Raw genomic sequence first — 13,164 nt, forward strand, 5'->3', positions numbered from 1 at the left:
ACAGAACTGAGAATGCACCACACAGAGCTATACTCTGTTCAAAAAGCTATAGCTGCCTGTTAAACCAGGTCGCACAAACCCATCAGATGGGTTAAAAATTAAAAAAAGAATAAAATTAAGGTTTGCAGTTTCTAATGAGTCGGTCCTGATTTTTCTCTACACCGTAATGCCACGTCCCCGCACTGTGCTTTGTACCGATTTGGTAGTTCGCGGGACCCGGCTGCAATCTGGACTCGGCATAGAGAAGATTCCGGAAGAAGCCGGTCTGGCCCCAGGCTTCCGTGGCGCACCAGCCAGACATGGACAACCCCGCGAATCCCGCGACCGGGAACAGCTTCTCGCTGCACCGAACCGCTGAACCGCCACAAGGCCCAGAGGAGTAGAAACGGGGTCCGCTAACGCCTAAAACTGGGGGAGAAATTTTTACGAGGCTTCACACACTGCATTCCTTGGCTTATTTTTATCGGTTCGGTGGAATGTCAAATCAAATCAAAAAAACGTTTCGTTAGAGACCGAGGGAGCCTCCGACGCTGCGTGACGACGGCAGCTTCTGGGCGCAAACCGAGGGAGAACGTTTTCGCTCCGACGTACGACAGTCACACGCAGACGCTCCCCACCCTGAGCAACACAGCACATGGAGCGGATGACGGAAAATTCTAGAACAGGAATTACTTTTGGTAAGAACAAAAGCAAACAAAATTTAAAAAAAAATCAACATTGGTGGTCCACGAACTGGTCCTCGCTGGACTGTGTACTCTTTCTCCGGATAATTAGAAGTGATCTCTTAGCAAGCAGCATGGTCAAGTAACACGATGGAGACAGTACGATTTTCATGGTTGAGAGAAGATGCATCCATGCAGACCACCCCCAACCCCCCCCCCCCCCCACCCTTTGCGACTGGCTGTCTGACCCGCGCCGTGCTGTCACGCCGCTGTTGTGGTCATGGGCGGTTAGTGACATCACTAACATCACACTGTACCGCTGCTACGACGCCGCACGCCCTGTGTGTCAGCCGCGATTCTCAGGGCCTGCGGGTGCAGTGGCTGCTCAAGACAATACTGACGATCTGATAAGAACCAAAGTCATTCCGAAAGCGTGGATTAACAAAATGCACCAAACGGCCTTTTAAAGCAGTCAAGAACAGGAGATAAAACAGAGACATGGTACCGCCCTGGGACTGTCCGTTTAAAGAGACAGCTGGGTCTGATGGAGGATGCTCTAGCTTTAAGGCCCTGGAGCACCCAAATAATTTGGAAATAATGATGGCTACATTCAAACACAACACTGGAATGGGCTTTGAACTAGCGCGCGGGGGATGACCGGAACTTGAGAGCGTTCGTGTGTCAGTTTTCACTACAGTACCTCACATCCTTTCTGCGAACACTAGTCCCTCGACGAGAAAAAGCTATATGGTTTAGAGGACGGGACTGGAATGGAACACAAACTGAAATATATATGGAAATGCTTTCTCAAGGGTGGATAGGCCTTGGAAAAAGAGGAGCGATGAATTGGATAGTCTGTGGCTGCCCCCGACCTCTCCATATAAAGTGGACCCCACATGCCACAGCTCCCTCGCCCCTGATCAGCTTACGGTTTCATTTTTTGGATGAGTCCTGAACCCCGCCCACACAACCCCCACCCTCTCCTGAAGACGATAAGGAAACGACCTGGTCTTAGAAGGCTGGGTGTCACGGAAAAACAAAAATAAAATGTAAAAAGGAAGACAGAGGATGATGGGTAAAAGCACACAGGCGTCCTCCTGTGTCTGTCTGCAAACCCAAGGGAGGAAGAGCTGGCAGGAGTGGGCGGGGCTGGGGGCGGAGCCAGGAGACCAACAGGAAGTGGGCGCGATTGGAGGGGGGAAAGGGGGGGAAGGAGTGTCAAAGTGTGTCATTGCTTCAGTCCGCATCGGCAGAAGATCTCTTATCCAAGATATAATAAAAGTTTAAGACAGTCTGATATAGTTACGGAGATAATAATAATATTATTATTAATAACAATAATAGCAATAAAGTCTGTGGTTGAGGTTTTTTTTTTCCCCCCAATGTAAAAGGAGTGCTTTATTTGTGTCTCCCCCGTCCCAAAGTCGTTTTGGATTCTTCCTGTGTGCTGCCTCAAGGACCGGTGTGCACCTGGGTTCCTTCACCTTTAAAAAAAATGGGGAGGGGAGCGGGGGGGTGAAAACCCCAAACCCCGCCCCCACCCTCCGCGGCCGCTCCCTCTTTCTCTCTCTCTCAGAGGCGGGTCTGGGCCTCGGGGACGTAGATCTCAATGCTGTCCGCGCTCTCCGTGGCCGAGTTCTGCCGCACCGAAGCCGCCCGCTTGGCCGCCATCAGCCGCTTGCGCGCCTCCTGCCGCTGCTTGTCCGAGTCGCCGGCGGACTTCTCTCGGCCCCCCGCCGGCTTGGCCTTAGAGGGCTTCTTTGGCACTGGGGGGGCCGGCTTCTTGTCCTCCTGGGGTTGAAACACAAGGGGAGGGAAGGGGAGGACGCAAGGAAAACATTCTGTCAAAATGAGAGACCCACACTCGCTTCAGTCAAAACAAAAATTATTATTACAGTACAGCGAAACAAAAACAGAATCGGTGTCCCAAGAGAAAATGAACGCTGTTCCAAGATGAGCTCTTTAAAAATCACAAACATTTTTTGAAGAATGCAGATTTTGATCTGCGATCAGTTTCTAAAGGGATAACTATTAGCCACGAGTCAAATCTCTCTCTCTCTCTCTCTCTCTCTCTCTCAAAAAAGGTAAAAATACAACATCGCTTTTAGACCTTAAGTTAGTGCACATTCAAAGATTTCTAAAAAGCATCGGAACCTTGGAGAATGTAATCAGGGTTAAAACTCAAAAATCACTGGTCATTGACAGGTCACCAGTCACAGGAACAACAAGGCAAGCCGCAAGTCACAGGAACAGCCAGACAAGTCACCAGTCACAGGAACAGCCAGACAAGTCATCAGTCACAGGAACAGTCAGACAAGTCGTCAGTCTCAGGAACAGTCAGACAAGTCGTCAGTCACAGGAACAGTCAGACAAGTTGCCGGTCAAAGGAACAGTCAGGCAAGTCGGCGGTCATAGAAACAGCCAGACAAGTCATCAGTCACAGGAACAGCCAGACAAATCACCAGTCACAGGAACAGCCAGACAAGTCACCAGTCACAGGAACAGTCAGACAAGTCATCAGTCACAGGAACAGCCAGACAATCGCCAGTCACAGAAACAGCCAGACAATCGCCAGTCACAAGAACAGCCAGGCGAGTCGCCAGTCACAGAGACAGTCAGGCGAGTTGCCAATCAGGAACAGTCAGACGAGTAGTCAGTCACAGGAACAGTCAGACAACTCGCCAGTCACAGGAACAGTCAGCTCCACTGGAGAAAATACAGGTTGGACTGACGCTTTGAATAATTAAGGGAAAAGAAAAATGCACCAGACTATGGCGGCCATATAGGCTTAAACAATTACTTGGTTATATCATTTGTACAGAAAAATACCAATTTTAGAAGTCCTTTATGAAATATGAGCTTGCAATGCATAAACATGAACACACACACACACACACACATACTTGAATGAAAGCACACTTGCTTTCCCTCTCTAACACTCACACACTTGCGCACACACAGCTCCACCACAGATACTCCAGCGTGAAAGCCAGGCAGATGGGTCCCTAGCCACAGCACCATGCATGCTCAAAGGCCCGGCGGTGGGTGGGCTCTTTGGGGGAGGGGCCATGCATGTGTAACGGGAGCTCCGCCCCCCCACACCCCGCCCCTCCTTTGACGGCAGCGCGGACGGGGGAGGGGACGCCCTGTGAAGCCGGGGCAGAGGGGGTCAGAAACGGAGGGTTCCCTACCCCAGCCCCCCCACAGGGCAGCGGGGGGTGGCAGTACCTTCCTGTCCGGGGCCTCGCTCAGCTGCCAGTCGTTGGACTTGAGGTGGTACAGCTCGTCGAACTTCATGCTGATGTCCTCGATGGAGAGCTGCAGCAGGTCCCAGAAGCCCGCCAGGTCCTGGGCGGTGGGCCGCGGGTTGGCGTTGACATTCTGCGGGGGGGGGGGGGGGGGATGGTGGGAAGCAGGGTTAGACTGGGGGGCGGGTGTATGCGCACACAAACCAGGAATGCAGAACAGCTTAGACCGATGTGAATAGGTTCAGGTTTAAAGAGGTCTGAACCTACTCTGTGTTCTCCCATGTTCTGCACTCTGTTCACCACTAGAGGGAGCTCTGACACGACTTAACTTGGGACAAGGGCGAGTGACGGAGTGGATTTCAACGGGTGGAGTAAACCTTAAGAAATTTCATGAAACCATACCATGACTCTGGAATGGTATGGAAACAAGGCAAGATTCATACATGAAGGAAAAAAAAATCTACCAGAAAATCAACATCAGCAGAACCAGAAAACAGTTAAAAAAACAAACAAAAAAAACACTTTCAGGCCACAGAAATGCAGCCGTCCTCATCTAAATCTAGGTATTATTAACAAATGGTAGGTCCTATAGCCATTAACTAAGTTATAAATCAGATTTGAATCTGATTTGAAATTGGCTTCAACTTGTGAGTCCCCTCTGTGAACTGCCTCCACAGACCACATACATTTAAGAGCCATTACCGTGGACACCGAACATCCCATAATGCCCTGCTGTGGCGAGACTCACTAACACAGTCTGGCTCCTGCCGCTGAGAGAATTCTTAGCCCGGCGTGTCAGTGAGGACTCAGCGTTACTCATTTATGAATGAGCGCGTCTGAAAGCACAGGAACTTCCAGCGCATGTGGAGAATGTGATGACTCACTGGCTCACAATGCTGCCACAAGGAAGCGCTGCCGGGAAGCACAGAAGACAGCCAGGGGGTTTTTGGCCTTTTGTGCTCGTGCTTGCGAGTGTGTGTGTGGGTGTGTGTGTGGGTGCTTGTCTGCTTGTGGTGTGTGTGTGTGGTGTGTCTGTGTGTGTATGCGTGCTTGTGTGCGTATGTGTGCGCGTGCTTGTATGTGTGCGTGTTCATGTTTGTGTGCATGTATGCGTGTGTGTGTGTGTTTTAGTGCTTGCGTGTGTGTACAGGGGGGGGATTTATATAAATGAGATATCTCCAGTGCAAACCCAAATTTACCGGTAAGGGAGTGGTTAAAAAAAATGGGGGTGACAGGTAATCAAATGGGAAACATGAAATAGGCTGGAGAACAAGGAGCGGCCACAGGAACATGGAGAGCTCAGTCTGCTTCGCTGGAATTGACTGAGTAACAGAGTAAACGATACAGCTCATTACAGAGCCTAGGACCATTAGAGAGGCTCATAGAAAATCTGAGGGGGGGTTTGGGGGGGGGGGGTGGTGGTGGTTAGGGTTAGAGGAGTACACAGGCTGGGACAAGCGGGGGTAGGGGAGGGGAGTGGCTTTGCTAATCCTTCTCTCGATCCATTCCCTCCCTTCAGATAACCCCCCCCCCCCGACCCCGAGCGCAGTTCACTGCTGTACCTCCCATCTGACGACCATCTGCACACAGCCGACCGGCGCGCCACCCCCTCCCCAAAACCCCCGCACTGAGCGTGGATTAAGAGCGCCCGCAGAGAGCAGGGGTCCCAAACAGCTCTCCGCGCCCACACAACGCCCTCCACAGCTTTCCACTGAAACACAGTGTCCTGTTTCTCCCCCATGAACATTTAAGGACGTTTGCAAGATCCCTGAACGAGGAGCGGAGTATAATTTTTTTGTAATTGTGCTTCCCTGGACAAGGACAAAACAAAACAAATAAACCGACTCAACAATACAGGGCTTCAGAGGAAAATGCGACCTTCAGCTTTCTGTTAGAAGTAAAAGCACTCGCACGGGTTCTCAAGCGCCTGAGGGGAAACCTGGGACTTAGCACTTCCTGCTCCAGCACTGACCTCAGCCGAACCGCTCACAAACCCTCGTACTGAAAAGGCAGTGGGACAGAGAGGGTCCCACCTGCGGCCGGGATGGCCCGGTCCAAATTGGGTTTGAAACCCGCAGTGGACCCCGCTCAGAAAGAGAATCGGTGCAAAAACCACAGACGCTCACCTGAAAACCGCTATAGCAGATGTGAAAACGTTTGTTCGTCTTTAACTATTTTTCATTACGGACCCGCTCCCGCTGAAGTAATTGAATAAAAACTGCCTTTTGAGATAGATCGAAACCTACATTAGCGCTTAGTTAACAACTTGTAAGGACCCCGCAGAGTGCAGTTTACAGCATCTGCCAGATTTAAGAGGGAAAACGTTGCCCGTTTTACCAGCTTACATGGCAGAGTGCCATATCCTATAAAGAACGTCCCATCCCACGGTGCTCCTGAACACAATTATTTATATGGATGGAGCAGAAATAGCAACACAGTCCCATTCAATAATTGGCTGGGTCTTTGGATAAATACAATGTAAACAACCCTGGTTATGACAGGAAGAGGAAATACAGACAGATGGCTTGTGAGGTGATCATGTGACCCTGCAGGGGTTTGGTGGGAGAGTTTACTCACCAGGTTCTGCTCGCAGAGTCCTCTGAACTGCTGGAACTTCTGGGACATGAGGAGCTGCGCACAGCCCACTGCGCTACGGACCTTCCCCAGCACTGCAGAGACACACACACAGCGGGTTCAGCCAATCAGGAGGGCTGAGAGAGACATACACAGCAGACTCAGCCAATCAGGAGAGCCGGGACACACACACAGCAGGCTGAGCCAATCAGGAGGGACGAGAGAGACATACACAGCAGATTCAGTCAATCAGGAGAGCCGAGACACACACACAGCAGGCTGAGCCAATCAGGAGGGATGAGAGAGACATACGCAGCAGGCTCAGCCAATCAGGAGCGCAGAGAGACATACAGAGCATGCTCTGCTAATCAGGAAGAAACCAAGAGACACACAGTCAGGTTGGGCCAATCAGGACGGTTGAGGATATCTGCTCTAGAATTTTGAAAGAAGTAAGCTGTGGCCAAGGGCCCGTGGTAAAACTATTGTAAAGTAATCTAAGAGATTATATGAACTTGAAAAAACTGCATGCTATTCAAAATGCTGCGTATGAATATGGCCCTAGGCACGATAAACCGAAGGCACACGGATCAAACCCTCCCCAACTACACAAAGAGCTGATAAGCGATAAATGGAACCTTTGACAAAGCTGCTGACAGTTACAGAGGATCAGCCTGGCAGTCGTCTGTTCTGAGCCGCCATTTACACACAAGATCTACATTTGCCCTCCGGAACTCTCTCACGCCCGACTCGCACACACATGCACTTTCTCCCTCTCTCTCTCTCATCTGCCCGACCGTCTCCTGCTCAGTGTTCAGTCCGCTCAGTGTTCAGCCTGCTCAGTGTTCAGCCTGCTCAGTGTTCAGCCTGCTCAGTGTTCAGCCTGCTCAGTGTTCAGCCTGCTCAGTGTTCAGCCTGCTCAGTGTTCAGTCTGCTCAGTGTTCAGTCTGCTCAGTGTTCAGTCTGCTCAGTGTTCAGTCTGCTCAGTGTTCAGTCCGCTCAGCTGAACTGCTACGTCGCATGTCGCCAGGTGGGAACAGAGAAGAAACCTGAGCGAATGCACGCACGCATGTACGCACGCAGTTACAGACACAAGCACACACTGACATACATGCACTCCCATCTGCCTGCTGTCTGGCAGCCTGTATTTCTTGCTTATTTCTTTAAGAGAGAGCGGACGGGCTGCCCTGCTTTAACCAAAACGGTTAAACTGGCCTGTCAGACAGACAGCCGGAGATGCCAAAACACACTGCTCCATTGTCATAAACAACGGCCCCAGCCTTTTTTAAACACCAACAACAAAAAGTCATTTTGAGGCCCAAGACGGGGCCTCAAATGGGGCCTAACAGACCCAAGGGGGCCCAAGAGACAGTGCTAATGTTTTTCCAGTTCCCGCCAAAACGAGCGTCAACCAGGGCCGTGGTGCAGGACGGGCAGCTGAGATTCGCCGGGGCGCGGGGTTCCCCATAATCCAACGCGACCCCGCAGGGCGTCCGCAGGTACGAGAGCCGGCGTTAGCGGCTTCCCGCTAATCCCAGGCCAGGGCGCCCTTGCCTAATTGGATGGGGCAGCGGAAGCTAGCTTGCCGCTTAGCCGCAGATTTGCGGCCGCACCTTTGGCAGAATCGGGGGGCTAAACGGATCGGCTGGATTCTCCCGGCCAAAGGTCCCGGTCCTTTCGGCTGCGTTTAAGGGGCCTCCGTGACCCAAAGTGGGAAAGCATGAGGAATTTAAGGATTTGCTGAGGGCACAACAAAGCAAAGGCTCTCATTTATAATTCTAAGCAAACCAGCAAGGCACATGGGCTCCTGTGAACTACAGCGCAGACACTGGCCTTCTGAAGGCACTGCAAGCCACGGGCACTTAACACCACATAAACAAACAGATGAGAGAGAAAAGCAGAGGCTTTCATCCCTTAAACGGCACTTCTTGACAATACATTATAGCTCTGGACTGGGAGGGCAAAATTCAGCCGAAACCCTCTTTGCAATGAGAAATAAACAAATAAAAAAAGTAGATCCTATAACTGCATTATGAAGCTACAGCAATGAGCTTTCAGGCGGGACCAGGTGGGCCTGAGTCTTGTGTAACGGAGCTGGACTGAAGAAACGAAGAAAGAGCAGGAAATCGACCAATCATCACGCAGCTCAAAAGCATAGGGGCCAAAACAAGAGTGACTCATAATAAAAAGGCTGATGACGCAAGTGAGCAGTGCAGGTGTCAACAGCAGGTGTTTGAGTTAACACTTGGGCGACTCCCTTTCTCTCCCGTTACGCCCCTGCGATTTTCTGCTGTATCACAATGTAGTGAGGCCTGACGAAACTGTTCCCGGGTCAGTTTCAGTAGCTGCACTGAAGCGAGGTGGAGTGTAGGCACTGAACCCTCAACTGCTCTCAGATAAGTTTCGGCGGCAGTGCCGAGTTTAGGCTGGGAGCAGCTGTTCCCAGATCAGTTTTACCGGTGGCGAGGAGAGCTGAAGCTGTCGGCGCTAACTGACCCCGGGTCAGTCCGAGCGGCCTTACCCTCCTCGGTCAGCTGGTTGTCTTTGGTCTCCTGCTCCATCTGCTGACACCAGCCCTCCATGCGGCCCGTCTCGGCCTGCAGCAGCTTGAGGAACCAGTGTCCGTCGCGGCGGCAGGCGGGGGCGCCGGGAGCGCCGGGCTGGGCCGTCCCGCAGGGGGCGCTGCCGTTCCCGCTCTCCAGCCAGGGGTCGGGCGGGGGCAGGGACGAGGGGTCCAGGGCGGGGTCCAGGCTCTCCGAGAAGGAGGAGGAGCTGCTGCGCGTGGCCGTGCGGCCGGGCGGCTGGCGCGGGGCCCCGCCCTCCCCGTTGCCCTGGCGATGCGGCCCGGGCGAGTCCGTGGACTGGCAGGCGCTGTTGACCATGGTCTTCTCAGAGGGCTTGGGCGTGGGCGTGGGCGTGGGCATGGGCGTGGAGTTGGTGAGGTCCTGGGTGTCGGAGTCCGTCTCCTGTTTGGACGCCATGCTGCTGGAGCGGCTGAGCCTGAAGGCACAGGAAGAGAGGGTCACAGAGCAGCTCACGCACACGCACACACGCGCATGCACACACGCGCATGCAAACACGCGCATGCACACACACACATACCAGCTACTAACCATATCTCAACCTACTGTACTCCTGACAGCTGAATGTGGAATATTACAGGGAACACAGACGGAGCCGTTTCAGTGGTCTGAAGCAGTGAGAGGGTTCTGCAGGGCAAATGCAAATCCACTAGGCAAATAGAAGAGGACACGATCCTGCCAGAGCAATCTCTGGCACTCCATGAGCAACTTTATCAAAGGCTCCATTTAGCGCTTATCAGCTGCCCACGTAAGTCTGCACAAGATGCAGTTTTTAAAAATTTGTTTTATTTTATTTTTTAAAAATCGATCATGGCGTGGCGGTGCGTTGTAGCGTGGCGGTTTGGGAGGCCAGAACAGGGCCCGCGTGGGAAGCGGCGAACGACGGAAAATGGCGTTATGTTTGGAAAAGGAATCTGAGGAGGTGAGCCCAGAAGAGACGGGCGTCCAGGATGGAACATGACGCTGCAGACAGCGGCGTGGGCGTGCGGGGTTAGGGCTGGTGGAGAGAGACTAAAGCGATTAGCGTTAGCGGGGTTAGGGCTGCTGGAGTGAGACTGAAGCGATTAGCGTTAGCGGGGTTAGGGCTGCTGGAGTGAGACTGAAGCGATTAGCGTTAGCGGGGTTAGGGCTGCTGGAGTGAGACTGAAGCGATTCGCGTTAGCGGGGTTAGGGCTGCTGGAGTGAGACTAAAGCGATTAGCGTTAGCGGGGTTAGGGCTGCTGGAGTGAGACTAAAACGATTAGCGTTAGCGGGGTTAGGGCTGCTGGAGTGAGACTAAAACGATTAGCGTTAGCGGGGTTAGGGCTGCTGGAGTGAGACTAAAACGATTAGCGTTAGCGGGGTTAGGGCTGCTGGAGTGAGACTGAAGCGATTAGCGTTAGCGGGGTTAGGGCTGCTGGAGTGAGACTGAAACGATTAGCGTTAGCGGGGCTGAAAGGCTAAAGGTTTTGTGGGCTCTGCGCGGGACAGGCACAGACTCGCCGGGCCAAATGAGGCGTGGGGAAATGATTCCAGCTACGTGCGCTACATTTCAGAACGGCAAACGTTGCACAAGAGCAGTCTGATTTCAGATAAGCCCCTCGCGGGAAAGGAGCCGATCGGGGAACGGCCAGGAGGGGGCACTACTCACTGCCAGCCGTCTTCCACCTGCACTCCGATGGACTGGAACCTGGTCAGGGGCGGGGCCGGAGGCGGAGTCTCCTCTCTGGGGGCCGGCTGAATGCAGTCCACCTGTCGACCGATGAGAGAGCACGCCGCTTTACACGCCAGAAACACCATTTTTTTTCCCGCGGGTAAAAACCATTTCCACGGCGACTGCTACGCCGGAAAATGCTGGAAGCCAGAAAAGCGGAATGCGCCGTGAAATTAAAAATTGGACAGAAGCCACAGGTTCGCCCAAGGCAAACCTCAAACCGCAAGCCGTTTCAAACTCCGTGATTACATTAAACCTTTTCTGCAAAAGCTCTGCACGAGCAATTTCCCATGGAACAACAGAACTACAGCACCGCCTCGTTCACCCATTACCACTTTCAGAAACGATCATGTTTGCAGACACACAACACCGACTCCACCGCCTTTGGAACAAGATGTGCGTGAGCGGTCGTTTGTAGAGTTGTGTTTGCATGATTTGCAGTCTAAGCACTAGGCCCCCTCATTTGTCACGAGGCACAGGGGGGTGAGGCTATTCGTCACGTTCAGTATCAAACCTGACGGAAGAGAAGGGAAAAACAGAAAACTGAAGAAATCAGTCATTTCCATTAATTAAACCATCTGCCTGTGCGCTACGGTGCCAGGCTGCTGCGCTGCACGAATCACTGTTCTTCCCCTCGATATCTGGAGCGCTGCTAGCCAGCTAGCGCTACACGGAAGTGGTGAGAGGGTGAGGTGCCACAACCCGTACAATAGGTCATATTACGCTTCACTGTCACTTACTCGTCTGAACCAATTAAAAGACTTTGCAAGCTACAGCAAAGCAGTTTGATTTGCTCAAAGCAGTGAGTCGCTCAAAGCAAATGATAGCTCCGCCCATTAAAATGCTTATGGAACCACACTCTCCCATCATGACAAAAAAAGATAAAACATAACTCAAAACCCAGCAAGACTTAACAGGCAACCGGGTTTACGATGGTGTCATCAGTGTGAGGCCTAGCCGGGTTGCCAGGTTGGGGAAAAAAAGTGCGTTTCCGGGTGCGCTCACCTGTATGCCGATGGACGACAGCTTCCTCCTGGGCGCGGGGTCTGTTCTGGGCTCCTCGGCGGTCAGGGTGCCCCTGGTGCTCCTCAGGGCGTCATGCTGGGGGTCTGCGGCGGGCGGGCTGGCTGGGGTGGAGGCGGGCGGGGGGTCGCGGGGGGCGGCGGTGGCGGCGGCGGCGGGGGGCGGGGCCCGGTGGCCCTTGGCCGGGCCGCGGGCGCTGGCGCTGTCGAGGCTGTCGGACGAGTTGCTGCGGCCCGACTGGCTGTTGGCCTCGCTCTTGCGGTCCTGGCCGTCCAGGTAGGTGTCCTGCGCCGACTCTGTGCTGCTCTGCACCGTCACCGAGATGTAGGGCTTGGAGGTGGTGCGGGGGGGCACGGGGGGCGGGGCCGCCTTCTTACAGGTGGTTATACAGGTGGAGACTGCGGGGAGAGAGGCGGGGAGGGGAGACGGTCAGTCGACAGAACTGGGCTGCAGGTCGGCGCTCCACAACCCTGTTCCTGAAGAGCTTCAGGGTTCGCTGGTTTGTCTTTACCTTTTAAATTAGCCGCAAATTCGTTAAGAAGTTAAGAAGCTACGCGGCTCAAATTGTGCTTTAATTCAATTCAATCCTGAGCAGCAATGAAAGCAAGAAGACCCTGAGGCTCCCCGGCACCTCCAGTCGAGCACTGCCTCTTTAACGGAGCCCATCGCAGCGGAAGGCTGCGCTAAACGCTAGCCCCGGCGCTAACCGCTCGCGTGACACGGCGACCGTAAACACGGCGCGCGCGTCTGACTGCCGGCGGCCCCATTAGCAGGAAAACACCACGAGGGACGGCTTACGGATTAGCACGGGCCGTGAACCCTGGACCGGCGGGAACGGCGGACGGAGCGGCCCTGCTGGCCACGTTAGCCTGGCTGGCTCTCCAACAGAAGAAGTGGCCTGTTGGGTCTGCTGCTGAAGCGATGTGTGTGGGACAGCGCGTGGGGGGGGTGGGGGTATAACCTCTCTCTCAATACAAGCCTTTGAGTCTGCTGTTCCGTGGGGAGGGGGAGGGGGGAAAGGGGGGGAGGAGGGGGGCTGAGAACGGGCAAACAGGCCCAGACAGGAAGCGGAGACAATTAGCTGCTGACTTTAATTTCCTCCCCGCGGCCTCATTAGGGGAGGGCAGCTGTGGGAGGGAGGGGGGCGGGGCTTCCACCGGCTCTCCCGTGCCTGAGCAGAGCCCCGGCTCCTCCCCCTCCAGCAGGCACAGCTCCTCCCCCTCTGAACCGAAAGACCTTTGGAGGAAACGCGCAGTGTGCCAGAGATGGAAATCACACGCTTCCTTTAACACAGAGGCACCTGTGCGACTCCCAGTGTCCGCAGACCTACGTACGACGCACGTTTGGTAGCAATGCATTATATCCAGGCCAGGTGAGCCTCATGC

At 53.7% G+C, this 13,164-nt stretch overlaps 1 protein-coding gene across 6 annotated transcripts in view; it reads right to left on the reverse strand.

Moving 5' to 3' along the window:
- Positions 1-2,044: 2,044 nt before the first annotated feature.
- Positions 2,045-13,164, reverse strand: part of dlgap4b (discs, large (Drosophila) homolog-associated protein 4b) — a 165,917-nt gene continuing 154,797 nt past the window's right edge. For 4 of the 6 annotated variants that reach the window (XM_064306754.1, XM_064306751.1, XM_064306753.1 and 1 more), the window contains 6 exons: positions 11,762-12,177; positions 10,694-10,794; positions 9,003-9,481; positions 6,488-6,579; positions 3,891-4,043; positions 2,045-2,453 (listed from right to left, as the gene is read on the reverse strand). In XM_064306754.1, coding sequence (XP_064162824.1) covers positions 2,235-2,453; positions 3,891-4,043; positions 6,488-6,579; positions 9,003-9,481; positions 10,694-10,794; positions 11,762-12,177 — 1,460 coding nt within the window. In that variant the 3' untranslated portion in view covers positions 2,045-2,234. Of the gene's footprint in view, positions 2,454-3,853; positions 4,044-6,487; positions 6,580-9,002; positions 9,482-10,693; positions 10,795-11,761; positions 12,178-13,164 lie in introns of all 6 variants that reach the window. The other 2 variants (XM_064306757.1, XM_064306755.1) reach the window with 2 other exon arrangements.

Source organism: Anguilla rostrata, chromosome 13 (assembly GCF_018555375.3).
Source record: "Anguilla rostrata isolate EN2019 chromosome 13, ASM1855537v3, whole genome shotgun sequence".
NCBI classification, from domain to species: Eukaryota; Metazoa; Chordata; class Actinopteri; order Anguilliformes; family Anguillidae; genus Anguilla; species Anguilla rostrata.